This window comes from Schistocerca serialis, chromosome 1 (assembly GCF_023864345.2).
Source record: "Schistocerca serialis cubense isolate TAMUIC-IGC-003099 chromosome 1, iqSchSeri2.2, whole genome shotgun sequence".
Lineage (NCBI taxonomy): Eukaryota > Metazoa > Arthropoda > Insecta > Orthoptera > Acrididae > Schistocerca > Schistocerca serialis.
Window position 1 is genome coordinate 928,517,933 of NC_064638.1, and position 19,029 is coordinate 928,536,961.

The following is a 19,029-nucleotide window of genomic DNA, read 5'->3' on the forward strand; positions in this document are numbered from 1 at the left end:
TCAACCTCCACATTGCGAAATTAAAGATTTGTTTTGGACGTTATAGCAGTTGATGTTCCTAACTTCCTTGAAACACACAGCGCAGAAGCAAATTTTAATTTATCCAGCAGCTGACTTAAATAGCAGGTTTCGCTACTTCATTGCAACAGCTCATTGCACAAAACGTATTAATTAAAGATTGTAAGCACGGTCTTAAAGGAATGTTTCTTATGTGGCAGGGAAGAATGTTTGCCTTGCGTTACGAGAAACACTTGTTGGTCTACGAGGGCCAAATTCACGACAACAGCTCTTGTCGGCAGGGCAACCTTCTCAGCACCACTGGGTTTATGAAATATGCTCCGCCTAACTGCAGCGGCCAAACAGCCGCTTTAGGTCCAGCGACTAGCCAGAGTGCTCCAGCAAAACGGTAAAAAAAAAGAAAAAAAAACGAGAATATCTGCGGCCGGCTAGCTCACCGCGTAAATAAGGGTTATAGTTGCACCGTTTCGTAACACACGCTCTGGATACACTGGCACACTCTCTCGGACCGAAGAGCGCTTCCCAGCCGAAGCGGTCTGATTTATGGCACGGGCATGAACGTTAATTTCTTTTGGAAAGGCTGGCAAGCTGTTACCGGAAAGAACGACCCTCCGTCGCGCTTTCCACGCGCTTTTTTAAACTTGCTGCTTCTCGACTTTTTCCTCCCTCGGCGTCATTAAACAGCCGGAATAGTTCATTTCTGTACATCGGGGCCACAACATACAAAAACAAGTTGCAACAGCTGTAGCGGAGTCTGAAAATCTGTGAGATGCCCAATTATAAGAGCTCGCATACAAGTTGCGCATGCGGCATCATCAACTGACATATATGAAAGAAAGACAAAAAATACGAGCAACTGAATTCCTCTAAAACTTGACCACCAACATTGCAGCTTCATCCGTTTAGCAGGATGAAATGCCGCGCCTGCCCTGTCTTGTGAACAACACAAGCACACACATTCCATTTATATCTACACTAAAAAAAGATGCGTTGTAAGATGACTCAAATATAGTTTTCTGAAAAAGAGAATATATTGCATTAAAACAGCCAATATTTTTTCATCGTTCTATCATAGTGATGCTACCCAGAAAACAGAAACATGCGAGAGTATTTTAAATTTACCGTCATGTGAGGAAGGAAGGACAATCATATATTCACTATCTTAAAAAAGCCGAGAAAGTGCGATAGCAACCATACTCTAAGGGTTCCGTGCAAACTTCTTTATGAATGTAGGAAGTTCATCTACAGGTTTTGATGAGTGAGTTGTCGAGTATCAGAATATGTGTCATAAATGGCCGTATCTTTTGATTACGTTAAAATAAAAGCTTAAATTTTTTACACCGCCAAGGGGCTGTAGACCTTAGTATTCGTCATAAATTTGAACTAGGTGCCTTTACCGGTTCCTGAGAAAAAGAGGTCTTAGCAGTCTGGTAGACAGACGGACACTAGAGTGGCCTGATATGGATTCCGCTTTTACTGATTTGACGTACGAAGATCTAAGAAAAGTGAAGTCCTATGGCATTGTTGGCTGGAAAACCACGGAAGGAAGGTTCAACCGCAAATTGAGAAGATTTTTCTGTCCTTCGCGCACAATTACATCTTTTCTTCGCGACTTGTTAGAGTTCTGTGTTTAAGTGTGTCTGAGAAGTGTAGACTCATGTAGTGTATGTGTGTGTAATGTAGTTTTAAGTTTTGTTGTATGATGATAAGAAAAGGGAGTGGATGAAACTCGGTACTACAAGTCCGATCCACGAACGATGGCAGTTTGCGGAGCTCGAGACACGGAGGATTGCATTGTTACCTATTCCAAGCGACAGTTGCGGTACGTGCATACAAGCAATCTGCTCTTTATGAAAGCGTGTATCCGGAAAATTATGCCTCTGGCTTGCTTGTGTAGTATTTGTCGCTTACCACCACCATCAGTCATGAAAATTCACAACAAATGGAATAAAAATTTAGTTAATAACTCGCTACGATCACGTTTAGTGCTCGCATCGGCTACGACATCCATAGCATAGCGCTCTGAACACTAATGCACGCTCATTGGCTGTCGGAGAAGACGTGTCGTAGGTGCGCAGAACAAGCCTAAACTGGACCGCCATCTTTTGTGACTCCAACTATAGCACACAGCGTATTCCTCTAGAATTTCGCTAATACTTAACAATGTTCACATATGAACTCTGCTTGTAATTTCTGATGAGTACAGTGCGGGAGACAAACCGAAATATTCCCTCTTTTTACTGGGTGAGACAGAATAAGGGTTAAAATATCTATCCAACTATTCCTATTTAGATTGCCCATTTCGTTTTCTAAATCTCTTCACACAAATTCTGGAAAGTTTCTCTGAGCAAGGGAGCTGTCCTGTTAGCTGTCTTTTGCAGTCGTAAGTACTGTGACACACATGGCGATAGGCGTCAAAGACATTTGTCGAATCAAATGCGACAATGGTTAATTTACTGGACTCGTGTTTGAGAGGAGTGATGCCATCCAGCTTTAAGTTCTCCGTCATTTTTCTAAACCACTTAACATGAAAGATGGAACTGATTTTTAAAAACGACTACGGCCGTTTGCTTATCCTATGCCCTAATTGTCAACGAGGCATCTAAATCTAATTTTCTACCCTTCAAAGACATTTTTACTACCAGCATGTGTCTGTGCTTCCACCACACTTTACAAATACACCAGGCCGGAGGAAATGTGCTGTTTACCACCTGAACCATCCAGCCAAGTCACTTCGGCTGTATATGAAATACAATTACTCTAACAATAAGATTTAACACAAATTAATGATGATGTAGTATGTCAATCTTTATTAAACTTGTATCCATATTCTGAAGAAACATCGCAAAAACAACATATCGCCAGTTTGTAAGAAGCATATTTGAATTAAGCAACAGTGCTGTCGTAAGCTAAACTTGAGGAAGCCTTCAAACAAGCAACGAATTCCACTGTTGCTAACAGTCTGCAGTCGTCATTTGACAAATGAAAACAGTTCTAACAATTGAGAAATTTCTTAATACAATCTACCTCTGCTTCTCTACGCCGAAAACCGTTGAAAACTGGTCGATGTTAAGATTTTTTCTCATGCCCTTAGCGGATGGTATTTGAGAATAATATTTAGATATCTCTGCTGGAGTAATCGTTAATCCTGTTTTAAGATTGTCAGCGGAGCGCTCCGTAGTTGCCCCACTAGGAAAACTAGGTGACTCATTCCAAGCGTCTACCTCGCCATACCCAACAAACTTTTTGGTACCCTCCCTCTTCAGTACAACGAGTATGTGATTATTCGTGTTGTCCCTCTGCGTACATACTGCATCCTCCGTTATTTTATGCTACTGTTTATCTCACGACCGTCAACACGTTCCACTACAGCACAGTTCTGTCCATATGTAACAGGCTGTATATGATTGTGTGAGCTCAGCGAATGATAATTGAGACACGAATGAAAAAAAGCGATTTTTGCAATACTATTATTTTATTGATGCATTACAGAACGATTATGCGGGTTTTTTATAAGCTCATTTCGTTGATACACGTTAATTTCAGGTAGCCTGCGATTAACTTTTACCAAGCCCAAACAAATAAGGCATATTCCTTTCATTTGCTCGCGCACTGTAATTCCCTCCGGCTGCATTTGCAAATTATTAATCCTGTTGTTAAATGCTATTACATTTTAACGTCCGTATAAAATATTCAAAACATATTATACTCATAGTTTCTTCCAACATTATGACCGGATTTTCTTTTGATTTTTCCCGCATAATAGTTTAATGGTAAGTAAAGGCTTCATATGAGCATGAAATTAGTGCCATCTGAAAATCTTTTGACGTATCCTATACAGACAGACCGTCCTCTTACACTAACCTGTGTCTTTAGATAATTTAGCGAAGATCCATGACAATAGCCAACATTTTCTTTCTTGTATTCTTTCCTAAAAAATAGCATTTATAAGGCACTGATTTTTAACCATACTGCAGTAATTAGATCGTTTTTTTTGCATGATAATTTATCTTTCTAACCTATCAGCATGCTGTTCGTCTTTATGAGTCACGACCGCTCGTCACTATCTTATGCCGCCCCATCACTGTGAAATACGAATATCGTTTGTCCTGATACATAAGATCGGTTCTTCTGTTGACAGATTTGTCAACACAGCTGCTTCATAGTAGCTCTGATAGCCTCGCCTAATGCTAATACTTGTTCATAAAAGCTGTAAGTGTAAGAGCGAGAAGAAAAGAAAACTGAGATTGAATCCACGATTCTCCAGCAGGAGGATTCTCTCCCCTCACACTGTGTCTAGTGCGCAGTGGGGATACAGTTGAGAGCTGCTCCGCTGGACTCAAAGCAGTGAAGCCTGTGTGGTCAGGTGGCGAGGCTGTTTATCATGATTATCCGTAATCCGCGGCGGCAACATGTTTGAGGTTGCGCTGTGCGGCCAGCGTGCATGCGTAGGCAGAGCCCCACCACTGCCTCAATGCAGGCCACAGAATTCCACTGTTCGGAATAACTCAAACGTGTCCCAGCGCATCGCATCTGCTTCTAGAGTCTACTGACATTAGATCCCCAGATTGGGTCTCCGAATAAATATCAAATCTCTCTCCAATGCAGCGTTGAATAAGGGTGCTGCAAGGCACTGCTGATAGGTTGACCGGACTGTTAAGCGCAGTCGCAGCGTTTTGGTTCTTTGAAAAGGTAGGTCTGCATATACAGTCATTCACGTGTGTATTAGAGACTCAACATGAGCACAATTGAAAGGGTAGGGTAAAGAATAGGGCATGTTACAAGAATCAGTCAAGTATTCATCGGACATGATCTCGGGAAATCACAGAACATTTACGTCGGTCTAGCCGGGCGATTGAACTCAGTCCCTTCCAATACGAGGAAAACCTTGTACATCCAGTTTCCTGTTGAATGCAAAGAGCATTCGTCAGATGCACGTCCAGCCATCCAAATTTTCCGTTGTTGTTGTTGTGGTCTTCAGTCCTGAGACTGGTTTGATGCAGCTCTCCAAGCTACTCTATCCTGTGCAAGCTTCTTCATCTCCCAGTACTTACTGCAACCTACATCCTTCTGAATCTGCTTAGTGTACTCATCTCTTGATCTCCCTCTACTATTTTTACCCTCCACGCTGCCCTCCAATCCTAAATTTGTGATCCCTTTATGACTCAGAACATGTCCTACCAACCAGTCCCTTCTTCTTGTCAAGTTGTGCCACAAACTCCTCTTTTCCCAATTCTATTCAATAACTCCTCATTAGTTACGTGATCTACCCATCTAATCTTCAGCATTCTTCTGTAGCACCACATTTCGAAAGCTTATATTCTCTTCTTGTCCAAACTATTTATCGTCCATGTTTCACTTCCATACATGGCTACACTCCATACAAATACTTTCAGAAACTACTTCCTGACATTTAAATCTATACTCTATGTTAACAAATTTCTCTTCTTCAGAAACGCTTTCCTTGCCATTGCCAGTCTACATTTTATATCCTCTCTACTTCGACCATCATCAGTTATATTGCTCCCCAAATAGCAAAACTCATTTACTACTTTAAGCATCTCATTTCCTAATCTAATTCCCTCAGCATCACCCGACTTAATTCGACTACAGTCCATTAACCTCGTTTTGCTTTTGTTGATGTTCATCTTACACCCTCCTTTCAAGACACTGTCCATTCCATTCAACTGCTCTTCCTAGTTCTTTGCTGTCTCTGACAGAATTACAATGTCATCGGCGAAATTCAAAGTTTTTATTTCTTCTCCACGGATTTTAATACCTATTCCGAATTTTTCTTTTGTTTCCTTGCTCAATATACAGATTGAACGGCGTCGGTGAGAGGCTACAACCCTGTCTCACTCCCTTCCCAACCACTGCTTCCCTTTCATGCCCCTCGACTCTTATAACTGCCATCTGGTTTCTGTACAAATTGTAAATAGCCTTTCGCTCCCTGTATTTTACCCCTGCCACCTTTAGAATTTGAAATTTAGAATTTGTAATTTTCCGTTAGTTAACCCGAAAACCGATACGATACCGTTGACAAGGCGACGGCCGACTTCCTGCATTATCTTTGCCCACTACGATCTCAGTCTCCGAATTAAAGCCGACAGATGCTACTCTAGCTCCTTTAACAGTTAAAGTCATTTACAGTTCGCATCCATAAACAAAAAACTCCACCAGTATCCTATCATCTACATCCAAATCCATACTCCATAAGCCACGGCGTGGAGCATCGCGAAGGTTACCTTGCACCACTACCAGTTATTTCCTTTCCCATTCCAGTCGCAAACAGAGCGAGGGAAAAACGACTCTCTGTATGCCTCTGTAAGAGTTCAAATTTCTCTTATCTTCGTGGTCCTCACTCGAAATGTACATTGGCTGCAGTAGAATCATTCTGCATCAGCTTCAAATGCAGGTTCTCTAAATTTTATCAACAGCGTTTCGTGGAAAGAACGTCGCCTACCTTCCAGGGATTCCCATTTGAGTTCCCGAGGCATCTTCGTGACACGAATCATTCGAATCTACCGGTAATAAATCTGGCAGCCCGCCTCTAAATTTCATCGATCGTCTTCCTTTAATCCGACATGGTAGGGATCCCAAACACTCGTGCAGTACTCAAGAATGGATTGCACTAGTGTTTTATACGCGGTCTCTTTTATAGGTGAGCCACACTTTCCTTAAAATTCTCCCAATAAACCGAAGTCGACCATTCGCCTTCCCTACTACCGTCCTTATGTGCTCGTTCCATATCGCTTTGCAACGTTACGCCCAGAGATTGAATCGTCCTGACTTTGTCAGGAGCACACTATTAATGCTGTAATCATTACGGGATCGTTTTTTCTGCTCATATGCATTAACTTGTGTTTCGTTCTTTTTTTCAACGTTTAGAGCCACCTGTCACTCATCACGCCAACTAGAAACTTTGTCTAAGTCATCTTGTATTTTCCTACAGTCACTCAACGTACATCACAACGTCATCAGCAAACAGTCGCTGATTGATACCCAGGCTGTCAGACCATTTGTCAAGACCTGTCTTCTGTCATCCTTCTTTCTGCACAATTTCAGAGTGCAGAGGGACTTACTTTCGCATTTTTTAAATTTTTTTTATTTTAGTCATCAAGTTTTCCGACTGGTTTGATGTGGCCCGCCACGAATTTCTCTCTTGTGCAACCTTTTCGTCCCAGAGTACCACTTGCAGCCTACGTCGTCAATTATATGCCGGATGTATTCCAAACTTGTCTTCCTCTACAGCTTTTATTCTCTACTCCTCGCTGTAGTGCCATGGAAGATATTCCTTGGCCGGCCGGAGTGGCCGTGCGGTTCTAGGGGCTACAATCTGGAACCAAGGGACCGCTACGGTCGCAGGTTCGAATCCTGCCTCGCGCATGGATGTGTATGATGTCCTTAGGTTAGTTAGGTTTAAGTAGTTCTAAGTTCTAGGGGACTGACCTCAGAAGTTAAGTCCCACAGTGCTCAGAGCCATTTGAACCATTTTTGCGCATCTTATTCGGTATTAAAAAGGTAATGCAGAATCTTCATGTGACCATACTAAATTTTTCATGAGAAAGTCAGTATTTTTTATACGCGATTTCTGTTTTTATGTTTCAGTTGCTTGAGCCCGAGGTCTGCGTATTTCTACGAGTTCCCGCCGTCTGGTAAGTTATTGTTTCACATTTCTATTAGACATTATTTCGCTTGCTTTATGGGAAACAGTTCATTGTTCAGAGACGTACTGCGACAGATGATACACGCGGTGATCGCTACAAAATTTAAGCTCGCGCTGTGGTCTCATTAGAGAATTATTATAGGGCGTTATTGTTTTAATGTGACAAAATATTGTTTTTTATTCTAATATAACTGTTTTAGAGCAGTGAAAAGATAAAAGTGCCGTACTTTCCTTTAATGTATCTCCATAACGACATAATGAAGAGTAAAGACGTCTAGGAAACGACGCTCGACAAACCACTGAAAATAGGGAAGTGTTTTAGGAACTGAAACAATAATCTTCTTTTCTTTTCCTGTTGAGCAAGCTGGAAACAAGTATCTTCAGATCATCAAATATGCTGCTAAAACTCTAATCGTGAAAAAATATTATCGTAAGCTTGAACTATGTATATACACAATTACCGTTAACGAGAGGAAACTTTAATTTCCAATAGTGAAATGGTTATTACATTGACATCAAGAGTTCTTTACGTAGCTGTTACGGTTCCCATGTTGTTCTCACAATGGTTAGCCTACGAAGTTTTGGTAGGAAAACTCAGTTCCGTTGACACACTATTTGACGATGCATAAGAGGATCGTAAACGATGCCTGCCATTTTACTACTGACATAAAACGGCTACTTCGCCAGAATTAATGTGTAGCTGCGACATAAAAGTTCCACTTTCCGTTTACGCTTTGATGTGTGATGACACAAAAATGAGTTACAGCATACATAAAATTAATTACTGCTGCTACTACTACCACCACTACTATTGCTAAAAGTAATAATAACAATAATAAGTAGTAATAAGCTGACAGAGCGATATCAAAGATATTTCAGGAAACCTGCTAAACAACCTTGGTCTACGATACACCACCTCCGAAGCACTGGTCATGCTCGGCACCTAAAGGACAGGTGGAACTGGACTGGCGGGAAAAATGATAAGGAGAGAGCGATGGGCACAAAAAAAATTCCTGTTTCTGTGGTATAGTCACGCAGACAGAACCAACAAAGAGGCGTCTGAGGCGTCAGAAATTGTGTTTCTGTTAGTCAGGCCTGATCTTGAAACGAACCACATTGCAATTTGTCAACTTCCGCATGCACAAATCACTGCCACCGATAAAAGTTACGTTAAGTGATTAAAAAACTACGATGAGTTCGAGGTAAAACATTGGAACACTAAACTTATATTTTAACACTCATAGGGCCACCAAATTGTTCGTTAAGAGGACGTAATTGTGAAATGATTATCGTTCATAGCTGATTAACAAGGAAGTGTACACTTCATAGTTCGATAGTAGAACCGAGCAAGGTGATGTAGTGATTAGTACATTGGACGACGATTCAAACCCACGTCCGGCCATCCAGATGGAGGTTTTCTGTGATTTCCCTAAATCGCTCCAGGCAAATACCGAAATGGATCCTTTGAAAGGGCACGGCCGATTTTCTTGCCCATCCTTGACACCATCCGAACTTGTGCTCCGTCTCAAATGACCTCGATGTCGACGGAACATTAAACACAATCTTCCTTCCTTCGATAGTAGAAACTGACATACTAGCTGCCGGATGTAATTTTTCCATGTACAAAAGCAGCACAGAGCGAAATACGAACTGCAGTTTAATGCCTTACCCCGTAGTAATTACAAAAGCTAAGGCGCGAGGGTGTCGCAAGTTTTAATTTCTTCCCTTCAAGAGAGCGGCAGGAAGGAAATTGCTTGGAGCTGCATCCCACTCTCATGATTCCCTCAGGACTGGAGATACAAATTAGCCGAGCAGGCAGTTGCAAATGTATGCAATTAAATGTATTTGTTTCCTGGTTTACCTGCCACACTGAAAAAGCCATCAATGACTCAACCCGGATTAAAATCGTTAACAAGTATATTTTCAGCGGCCTATACATTATTAACACGTTTACTGACATCCAGATGACGCACTTCCTGTAACCTGATCCTCAGGTCGTTTCATAAACTCTGCACAAGTAATTGCAAATAAACCCCCGTAATTTCTAAGTTCATTGAAGTTGTCTAAAGAGGCTAAAGAGAACCACAAGTTGAGAATATTTTTAATGCCACATTTCTTTCCTGGTTCCATTTCACTCACGTGATTTAATGCACTCTTAGTATCCAGATCACTGGAAGTTGGTTCAGCTGATTCACTTAATAAGAGATGATAATATATGAATGCGTGGTGTCCGTTATTTCGGACTTGTCAGGAGACGACTGAAAATGTGTACCGGACCGGGATCCGAGCTTGGGATATCCTGCTTACTAGGCAGTTGCGTTAAGTACTGGGCCACCCGGACACTGTGTTTATTGCAACTGTGCGAAATATCTCGGCACGTACATGTCCGAAAGAACAGACACCACGTATTCTTGAAACTGAGTCTCCTCGATGGACAATGAATTCGCCACATTCAGTGCGGATGCACAATTACGTCCGATATCCTACGGGAACACGGAGGATATGGACAGGGACTGCAGATAGGTGGTGCTAGTTGGGAGTGTGGGCCGATAGGCTTGCTGAGATAGTCCGCATAATGACGATAAATGCACGTTTTCACCCGTCGCTGCTGATGCTGCACAGAGTCCTGATTGAGCTGATACAAGTAGTTCTTTCCTCTCCTTCCCCGCCAGCCTCCTACAGTATAGTGCCTCGCCTTTGAAACACACAACACAGGAGTAGTTCCAGGTGTAGATCTTACTACACGTGTGCGTACGAACGGAGATTGGAACCACCTGGGCCCAGATGAGTAAATATCCGGAGTCCAACAGGCAAGTGGAGGGAGAAAGTGTTTAATGTCCTGTCGACGTCACGTGAGATGAGACGTTATCTCGGGTAGACAAAGCTAGAAATGGAAATCGGCCGTAGCCTTGGTTAAGGGACCATCAGAGTGTTCGGCTCTAATGATTGAAAGACACGTGCATGGTCATACACAGATTTCAACCCAGCTCCCCAGAATACAAATTTAGTATCACACTTAAGAAAACAGTTCATAAAATATTCTACTTCTATCGATAGTGTATCCAAGTTCTTAATATTTGAAAGAAATGATAATATCGAATGTCTCAATGAACAGCAGTGATGTACGAAATATGAAAATGTGAGTCCCATTTTAACGAGCACACCAATTTTGGTATCAGATGTGCAACTGTCTAGTTTCCCAGCGCAGAGTGATTATGCAGACAAAAGCGAGGGAAGGGCTAAGCCCAGTTCCAGCATCCAGGCTGTTCCTGTCGAAGGACCCGTCGAAATTATATTAATATCCACACTCGATGATCGGACTGTCTGCCCTCATTACGTGGGACACTGCGGAATTTGTCCAAACATATGAGCACAGTCCGGTGATCAGGAGTTGTTATATTTCATTTACTTATTTATCAACATTTTATGCATTTCAGTATAGCAATTTAGTCAGTTTTATAAAAAATCATTTTTCTCTCATCTGTTGGCTCAGAACTTCTTCGTCCTTTGCATCTCATCATTCTTTCTTCGTCTGAAATCACTCTTCTCATTGTTTATTTGTTGACCTTGGTTTGTAGTGCACCTTTTTTGGTTTTTGAATTTCTGTATTTTGTCTGATTTGTTTTCTAGATCTTATTTCTCTATCGTTCCAAGGTTAATTGCACATTATTTCAATATTTTCAATGCGTTTTTTTTATTATAGACTCATTTGACGTTATGGGTTCTTTAGTGCTGGAAGTTTTATACCTGCCACACATTCTACAGTTTTTCATGGTTTTTGATGATGTTGCTTTTCTTTCCGTTGTTTTAGGCGTTTAAAGCACTTATTTCCTTTGCTATTTCTGTTTTTAAAAAGAAACAGAGTCTTGCACAAGGAGAAATTTCACTCAATTTTTTTAGCAAGCGCGGAAAGTAAGATTTTCTTTAATAATTCTTTAATACTTTTCTTTCACATATTGGTGCCCATAGTCATGGGACATCGCCCACACATGGAGCCAACATTCATTTGAATTCGCAAGGAGCAAACGTAAGCATGTCTGGCGGACAAATCACGGCCGGTGAATTTGCGGATCTGGACGTATTTTGACGTTGCGAAACAAGAAACGAAACATGTAAAAGGTATGGTGGGCAATGGCTGTAACACATACGAGTACATACAAATACTCCAGTCTCAGACAATCTATTGCGTAGCACTGATAGTAACAATACGTGGTCTGGAAAATTCGTCTAGGACCAGTCTCCGTTTGGTTTAATGCACCCTTTACTTTACATAAGATAAATTCACTGCAGAAAAATCCCAAAATCAGTTGGAGATGTGTGTAAGCCACAAGTTTTGCAGAACAGAGTTAAGAGAAAAACGTTCTAAAAATGTATTCATAAATATTATGTAGCATGTGATTAAATTTGTATTTGAATGAAACTGTGTGTTACTTGGATGGAACACGGAAACTATCACTCACGGATAAGAAGATGCTTTACGACCTAGTCTACCCAACAAGTCGAACATATAACGTTGTTGTTGGCTGATAGTAACTTTATGAAATTAATTCTTAAGACATTACATTGCTAAACTTTTCTCTACTTTGCATATAAATTGTCTGCTCACAGACAGTTACAGACGTTTCTGTCTATAATCTCTATTTTCTAACATGCTTCTTCAATTTCCAGCAACCAACAAAAACAGTAATTCGAGTAATACCAATTGCAACATTTCAAAAACGAAATTAGTTAGCCTGCTTTATAATACTCGTAGACAGAAGACGTAATTCACTATACCTTGCATCCAGCAACTAAGTTTTCAGTCACAGTAAAAAGACCTTATGCTCCTGATGTTTTGGAAATCTTAGAATACAATGCAAGCCTTTGTCAGGATTCTCCATCGTCGCAAAATTCTCGGAATATCAAATGGCAAGAGGTGTATGGCAAGAACTTGGGTGAATCACGCTTTATTGCGCAAGTAAGCAAATACATCAATAAAAGCAAAGCACAGTTATAGAATGAATAAAAATATATTCATCAATAATCAATCTTTTTTTTAGATAGGTGCGTGTGTTTATGCCATAATAGTTACGTCTCCGAAAAGAGGTGCAGCAATTGTGTAAATCTTTGGTTGCCATGCAGTGAAATTGCGATTTTTGTGTTTGTGATTCCACAAATGTATTTCCTGCTAGTAAAGTTACAAGAAACTCAAGAACTTATGAGTTACTCCACTGTTCCTGAGACACAGTGTTTTGAAATATCCGACCTGGCAGTACAAGCGACAAAGAAATCTGGGTTTCGAAAAGACAACCAAAACAAAGCTTCGTTGGTGACAATGTGTGGTCGGTCTACCGGTGTCGGTTCTAGTGCCCTATGATGTTTGGTCGAAATACCGACAAGCAACGGAGCCGTAACAAAATTTGGACCAATGTTGGTTCCAGTGCTATTTCGTCGATTCACACAATGAAACAACACTGTTGGCGCCAACGTGTGAACCCAGCCTAAGGACCATGAAGATAAGATGCGAAAAATTAGGGGTCGTACGGAGGTTTTTAAGCAATCGTTTTTTCCTCGCTCTATTTATAAGCGGAACGGGAAAGGATATGACTAGTGGTGGTAAAAGATACCCTCCATCAAACACCGTACGGTGGCTTCCGTAGTACGTAAATGTAGAAGAGTTACAAAACCTGGAAGCTGATTATAAACTGCCTGACAAGAAAAGTGTAGCATCCAGAATACGCAGTCGTTTGTCAACATAACTTCGTACACGTACACACCATCGGCGCCTAGAACCGCACGGCCACTCCGGCCGGCTGAGAATATAAAGGCCGTGAACAGCGTCATATGTTGAATGATTACTAAAGGATACGGGGATGCCGTGTACTCGTGCGAAACAGCATTACCAGCAGCTGACACTCTCCAGTATCGGGCTCTGGCATCCATTTTTTCCTGTTGGTGCGTGTCTTGATTATTCTACACTCTATCCTGAATATTCTGTCTATTTCTGCAGTTTTGAAAATGGTTAGATACGCATGTTGCAACTTTTCCGGCCAAATTATGGTACAAATAATTTTTTGCCCCACTGGGATCTAACCGGGTACCAGCAGGATTTAACGATCTCGCCCCATCGTAGATTATTCCCGCTTCAGCCGCTACAGGTACATGAAGTTCCGACAGGTGATGGCGCTGTACGTGGCGTACAAAATGGCATCACCAACGAAGGTGCGTTCCAAGCGGGGAGCTGCCATTGAGTTTCTTTTGGCGGAAAAACGGATCATCGCAGAGGTTCACTGGCTCTTCCAGAATGCCTACCGAGACTTGGCAATGACCAAAAGCACGGTGAGTTGTTGGGCGAAGCGTGTATCATCGCAGCGAGGTCGCGCAAACGTGTCCGATCTCCCACGTGCCGTCCGTCTGCATACTCCTGTGACATTTGCAGTGTTGGAACGCGTGGACACATTCATTCGAGGTGATCGACGGATCACAGTCTAACACCTCGCTGCTCAACTGGACGTCCCTGATGATACAGCTGACGCACTCGTCCACTAGTTGGGGTACTCAAATGTGTGTACTAACAGAAGACCATATAAAACAATGAAGAATCATCTGTGCGGAAACGCTTGCTCGTTACGAGGCTTATCGTGATAATTTTTTGTCGAACATCGTCACAGGCGATGAAACGAGGGTTCATCCCTTCGAACCGGAAACAAAAGAGCAATCCATGGCGTGTTGCCACACCAACTCTCCTCCGAACAAAAAGGTCAAGGCCGCACCTTCAGCAGATAAGAATCGTGGCGACGGTTTTCTGGGACTTTGAAACGTTTATTCTGTTTTATGTCCTCCTTCAGGGTCCAACGATCAACTCTGAAATGTATTGTTCTACCCTCAGTATTGAAACCTTCCCGTCTCCTCTATATCTCTTTTTCTGTTACGCAACCTTCCCTTCTACAATAACCTATGAAACCTTCCCTTAGGATTTCTATCTCTTGCTTAATAACAACAAATGAAATCTTCACTTAGAAATTAATTCTCTTTCTCAATCTTCGCATACAAATTTAAATGCTGCTTATTAAAAGTGATTTTCTGATTATTTCGACGAAACATAGAATGTGTCGGCGTCGTGGCCCTCAGTCGTTACCTGCAATAACCCAAAACTGTTCCTTACCTTTTTTACTGTTACTGGATCGCCATCTGACTGCTACATCGAACTGAGACATGAATATACTTACTCTGGTTTACTATACTCTATTAACTGCTGGTGGGCTGTCATAATAAGTGGCTGTATTTATTACCAAAGCTGACATTATTCTTTAATTAATTTGACTGAAGTTACGTAATTCATAGTTAAACTTTTTCTCGACAACAACAAAATTTTGCGAAGTTTTACGTTGATGGTTTATGAGATGGATTATAATCAGTAATGCAATATTGCTGGCAAAAATTAATTATATTTTGAATGAAATGATTTTACAAACGTTCAAATGGGACTTACTTTTTACAATAATCTTACAACTAGTAATGCGCAAACATACCTTCAGTAGCCTTGAATTTCTCAAAAAATTAATTCAATAATATCATCCGTTTATAATCTCTTGTAAATCATAGCTAATGGCTGGCAGGCACACCGCACCTCTCTACCTCTCGCTTCAGACCTGCTACCGACTCGCTTCATTTCTCGCTTACTACTGACTTCCTACGAACGCTAAAGTGCGGTCTCTCCTGCCAACAATGCTTTCTGGTGCAGACAATCCCTGCTACCATTACAAAATGTATCAATGCGCGGTCTTTCCCGCTCTTTTCTTAAAATGTATCCATACGCTGTCTCTCCCGCCCTTTTTAAAATTATATCAATGTGCGGTCTCTCTTGCCAACAATACTTTGGTGCAGACATTCCCTGCTACCACAATTATTTCGAACATGACAAATGTTAATTATTCCTACTTAATCCTATTAATAAAATATAAACATATTTCATAAAATGTGGTTTGACAATAGACAAGTGAAATATACAACATACAGTATCTACAGAAGAAGCTTGTTCGTCGCCACAAAAATGTCAACGAACTTCTATTACCTCATGACAATGTTAGGGTTCACACAAGGCTGCATACCTGTAAAGGGTTCACGAAACTTCATTAGACTGGTCTTCCTCATCCAATCTACAGGCCGGATCTCGCAGCTTCCTACTTCCGTCTGTTTGGGACTGTGAAAGATGCACTCCTCCAGGAAGTATCTCTTGGATGATGTGAAGGTTATACTAATGCAGCAAGACGTTGGCTGCGACGTCGACTAGTAGAATGGTACTATGCTGGAATACAGGCCCTCCCAGTAAGGTAGCGTAAAGGTACTGCACTGAACGGAGATTCTTTTGAAAAATAGGGTTTTGTAGCCGAAAGGTTGGAAATAATATTATGTATTGGAATCCTGAATAAAACCAACTTACTTCCATAAGAAAGTCTGCATTACTTATTGAAAGCCTGTGGTGTGCGTACTGTAAGACCTTCCGTACACACACCATCAGATTGTTTGACTTGTCGCTCTAATGAAGTAGGCGAGTGTCAGCAATATGTCTCGTGGTCTTATCGTGGCGTGATTATCTTCTGCCGTCAGGTCAGACGATATAAATGCCACTTGCACGCTTAGAGTAGCAGATTGACAGTGACCAAAATTGACAATCTGAAGTTCCTTTGGTCTTGGTACGTTAATCTTATTCTCACATATCTCTGATACTTGACAAAGTGTCTACACATTTATCTTCATGGCTATGTACAGGAATATGATAATCTTCTTAGGTGCAGACTGGTGCAGACAAATGCAGACTCGTACAGATTAATGCAGACTGACTAATCGGAGGTCTGTACACTCGTTATAATACCTCGCGCGTTCAGGTATCACTGCGCGAGTGTGATCCGTGAGGAGAAAAGGTTCTACGTTAGCAGCAATCTCATTGGCTGCGTTACATATTAATACGCGGATCGGCGGAAGCAGAATTTGGTCCGCCTCTAAGGCAGTGCCATCCCGTAGTGCGGAGACGGACGAGCGCTGCGCCTGCGCTGTTGTGCTTAGCGAGGCGCGCTCTAGTGGGAAAGTTGTGTACGCGCTGACTACGCGGAACTATGTACACAACAAAGCCTCTCGTAGAACACTAGTATTTTCACTTTTTCAAATAAAAACTAATGTTGGTATTGTTGTTTTATCGGGCGAACTCTCCAGGCGTGCAAGAAGTTAGAGCGGATGCTCGCGTGAGGGCGGGAGGTTCCGGCAGAGTCGCTGAGCCGCGGACTCGGTCACAGCTGCCGACGGGCCAAGTGAAGTCGAACCAAGGCAAGCCGAGCAGACGAGCATCTGGGATTGTGTTTCGAGGGCGAGCGCGGCCACCCGATACGGGCGGCGGCTAGGGTTACGCCGGCCAGCGCTCACAGGCGCCGCGCCGCGCCGCTGCCCACCTGCCCGGCGGGCCAGCTGCCCGGGGGCCCGGCGTCGCAACCCGACCTCGCAACAGGCGCACACGCGCTTCCTCCGTAGGTCGCAGCCACAAAGAACACGTTCGTATTTTACCCTTCCGTCTCGGTATTCCTCTTGTGATTCCCTTGTCAACCTGATAGGGAAGGAGTACAGATTCTTCTTTCGTAAGTGTCTCTGAGCTACCAATACTCCGGACACCGTGTTGGCTATTTTTATCGTCCGTCATAGTCGCTCGTACTAAGATTAAAATACTAACCAAACTGCCTCTCACGATAGCAGTAAGTAAACTCTTGTTGCTGAAATTTTAAATTTAGCATTTGAGAAATCCTTCACGCAGGAGGATCGTACAAACATACCGCCGTTTGAGTATCGTACAGATTCCCGTATGGAGGTCATAGTGATAGACATCCCTGGGATTGTGAAGCAGCTGAATGGGTTGAGAATAAATAAATCGCCAGGTCCTGGTGGGATTCCAATTCGGTTTTACAGATATTACTCTACTGCATTGGCTCCTTACTTAGCTTGCATTTATCGCGAATCTCTTGCCCAACGTAAAGTCCCGAGCGACTGGAAAAAAGCGCAGGTGACGCCTGTATATAAGTAGGGTAAAAGGACGGTTCCTCAAAATTACAGACCAATATCCTTAACATCGGTTTGTTGTAGGATTCTCGAACATATTCTCAGTTCGAATATAATGAATTATCCTTGAGACAGAGAAATTGCTGTCCATGCATCAGCAGGGCTTTAGAAAGCATCGCTCCTGCGATACGCAACTCGCCCTTTTTTCACATGCTATCTTGCGAACCATGGATGAAGGGTATCAGACGGATGCCATATTCCTTGACTTCGGGAAAGCGTTTGACTCGGTGCCCCACTGCAGACTCCTAACTAAGGTACGAGCATATGGGATTGGTTCCCATGTACGTGAGTGGCTCGAAGACTTCTTAAGTAATAGAACCCAGTACGTTGTCCTCGATGGTGAGTGGTCATCGGAGGTGAGGGTATCATCTGGAGTGCCCCAGGGAAGTGTGGTAGGTCCGCTGTTGTTTTCTATCTACATAAATGATATTTTGGATAGGGTGGATAGCAATGTGCGGCTGTTTGCTGATGATGCTGTGGTGTACGGGAAGGTGTCGTCGTTGAGTGACTGTAGGAGGATACAAGATGACTTGGAACAGGATTTGTGATTGGTGTAAAGAATGGCAGCTAATTCTAAATATAGATAAATGTAAATTAATGCAGATGAATAGGAAAAAGAATCCCGTAATGTTTGAATACTCCATTAGTAGTGTAGCGCTTGACACAGTCACGTCGATTAAATATTTGGGCGTAACATTGCAGAGCGATATGAAGTGGGACAAGCATGTAATCGCAGTTGTGGGGAAGGCGGATAGTCGTCTTCGGTTCATTGGTAGAATTTTGGGAAGATGTGGTTCATTTGTAAAGGAGACCGCTTATAAAACACTAATACGACATATTCTTGAGTACTGCTCGAGCGTTTGGGATCCCTATCAGGTCGAATTGAGGGAGGACATAGAAGCAGTTCAGAGGCGGGCTGCTAGATTTGTTACTGGTAGGTTTGATGATCGCGCGAGTGTTACGGAAATGCTAAAGGAACTCGGGTGGGAGTCTCTGGAGGAAAGGAGGCGTTCTTTTCGTGAATCGCTACTGAGGAAATTTAGAGAACCAGGATTTGAGGCTGACTGCAGTACAATTTTACTGCCGCCAACTTATATTTCGCGGAAAGACCACAAAGATAAGATAAGAGAGATTAGGGCTCGTACAGAGGCATATAGGCAGTCATTTTTCCATCGTTCTGTTTGGGAGTGGAACAGGGAGAGAAGATGCTAGTTGCGGTACGAGGTACCCTCCGCCACGCACCGTATGGTGGATTGCGGAGT

General features: G+C 42.3%; 1 protein-coding gene across 1 annotated transcript in view; it reads left to right on the top strand.

Moving 5' to 3' along the window:
* Positions 1–19,029, top strand: part of LOC126449168 (SAM and SH3 domain-containing protein 1-like) — a 438,055-nt gene that overhangs the window by 174,188 nt on the left and 244,838 nt on the right. The window contains exon 3 of the mRNA XM_050091015.1: positions 7,627–7,673. Coding sequence (XP_049946972.1) covers positions 7,627–7,673 — 47 coding nt within the window. The remainder of the gene's footprint in view (positions 1–7,626; positions 7,674–19,029) is intronic.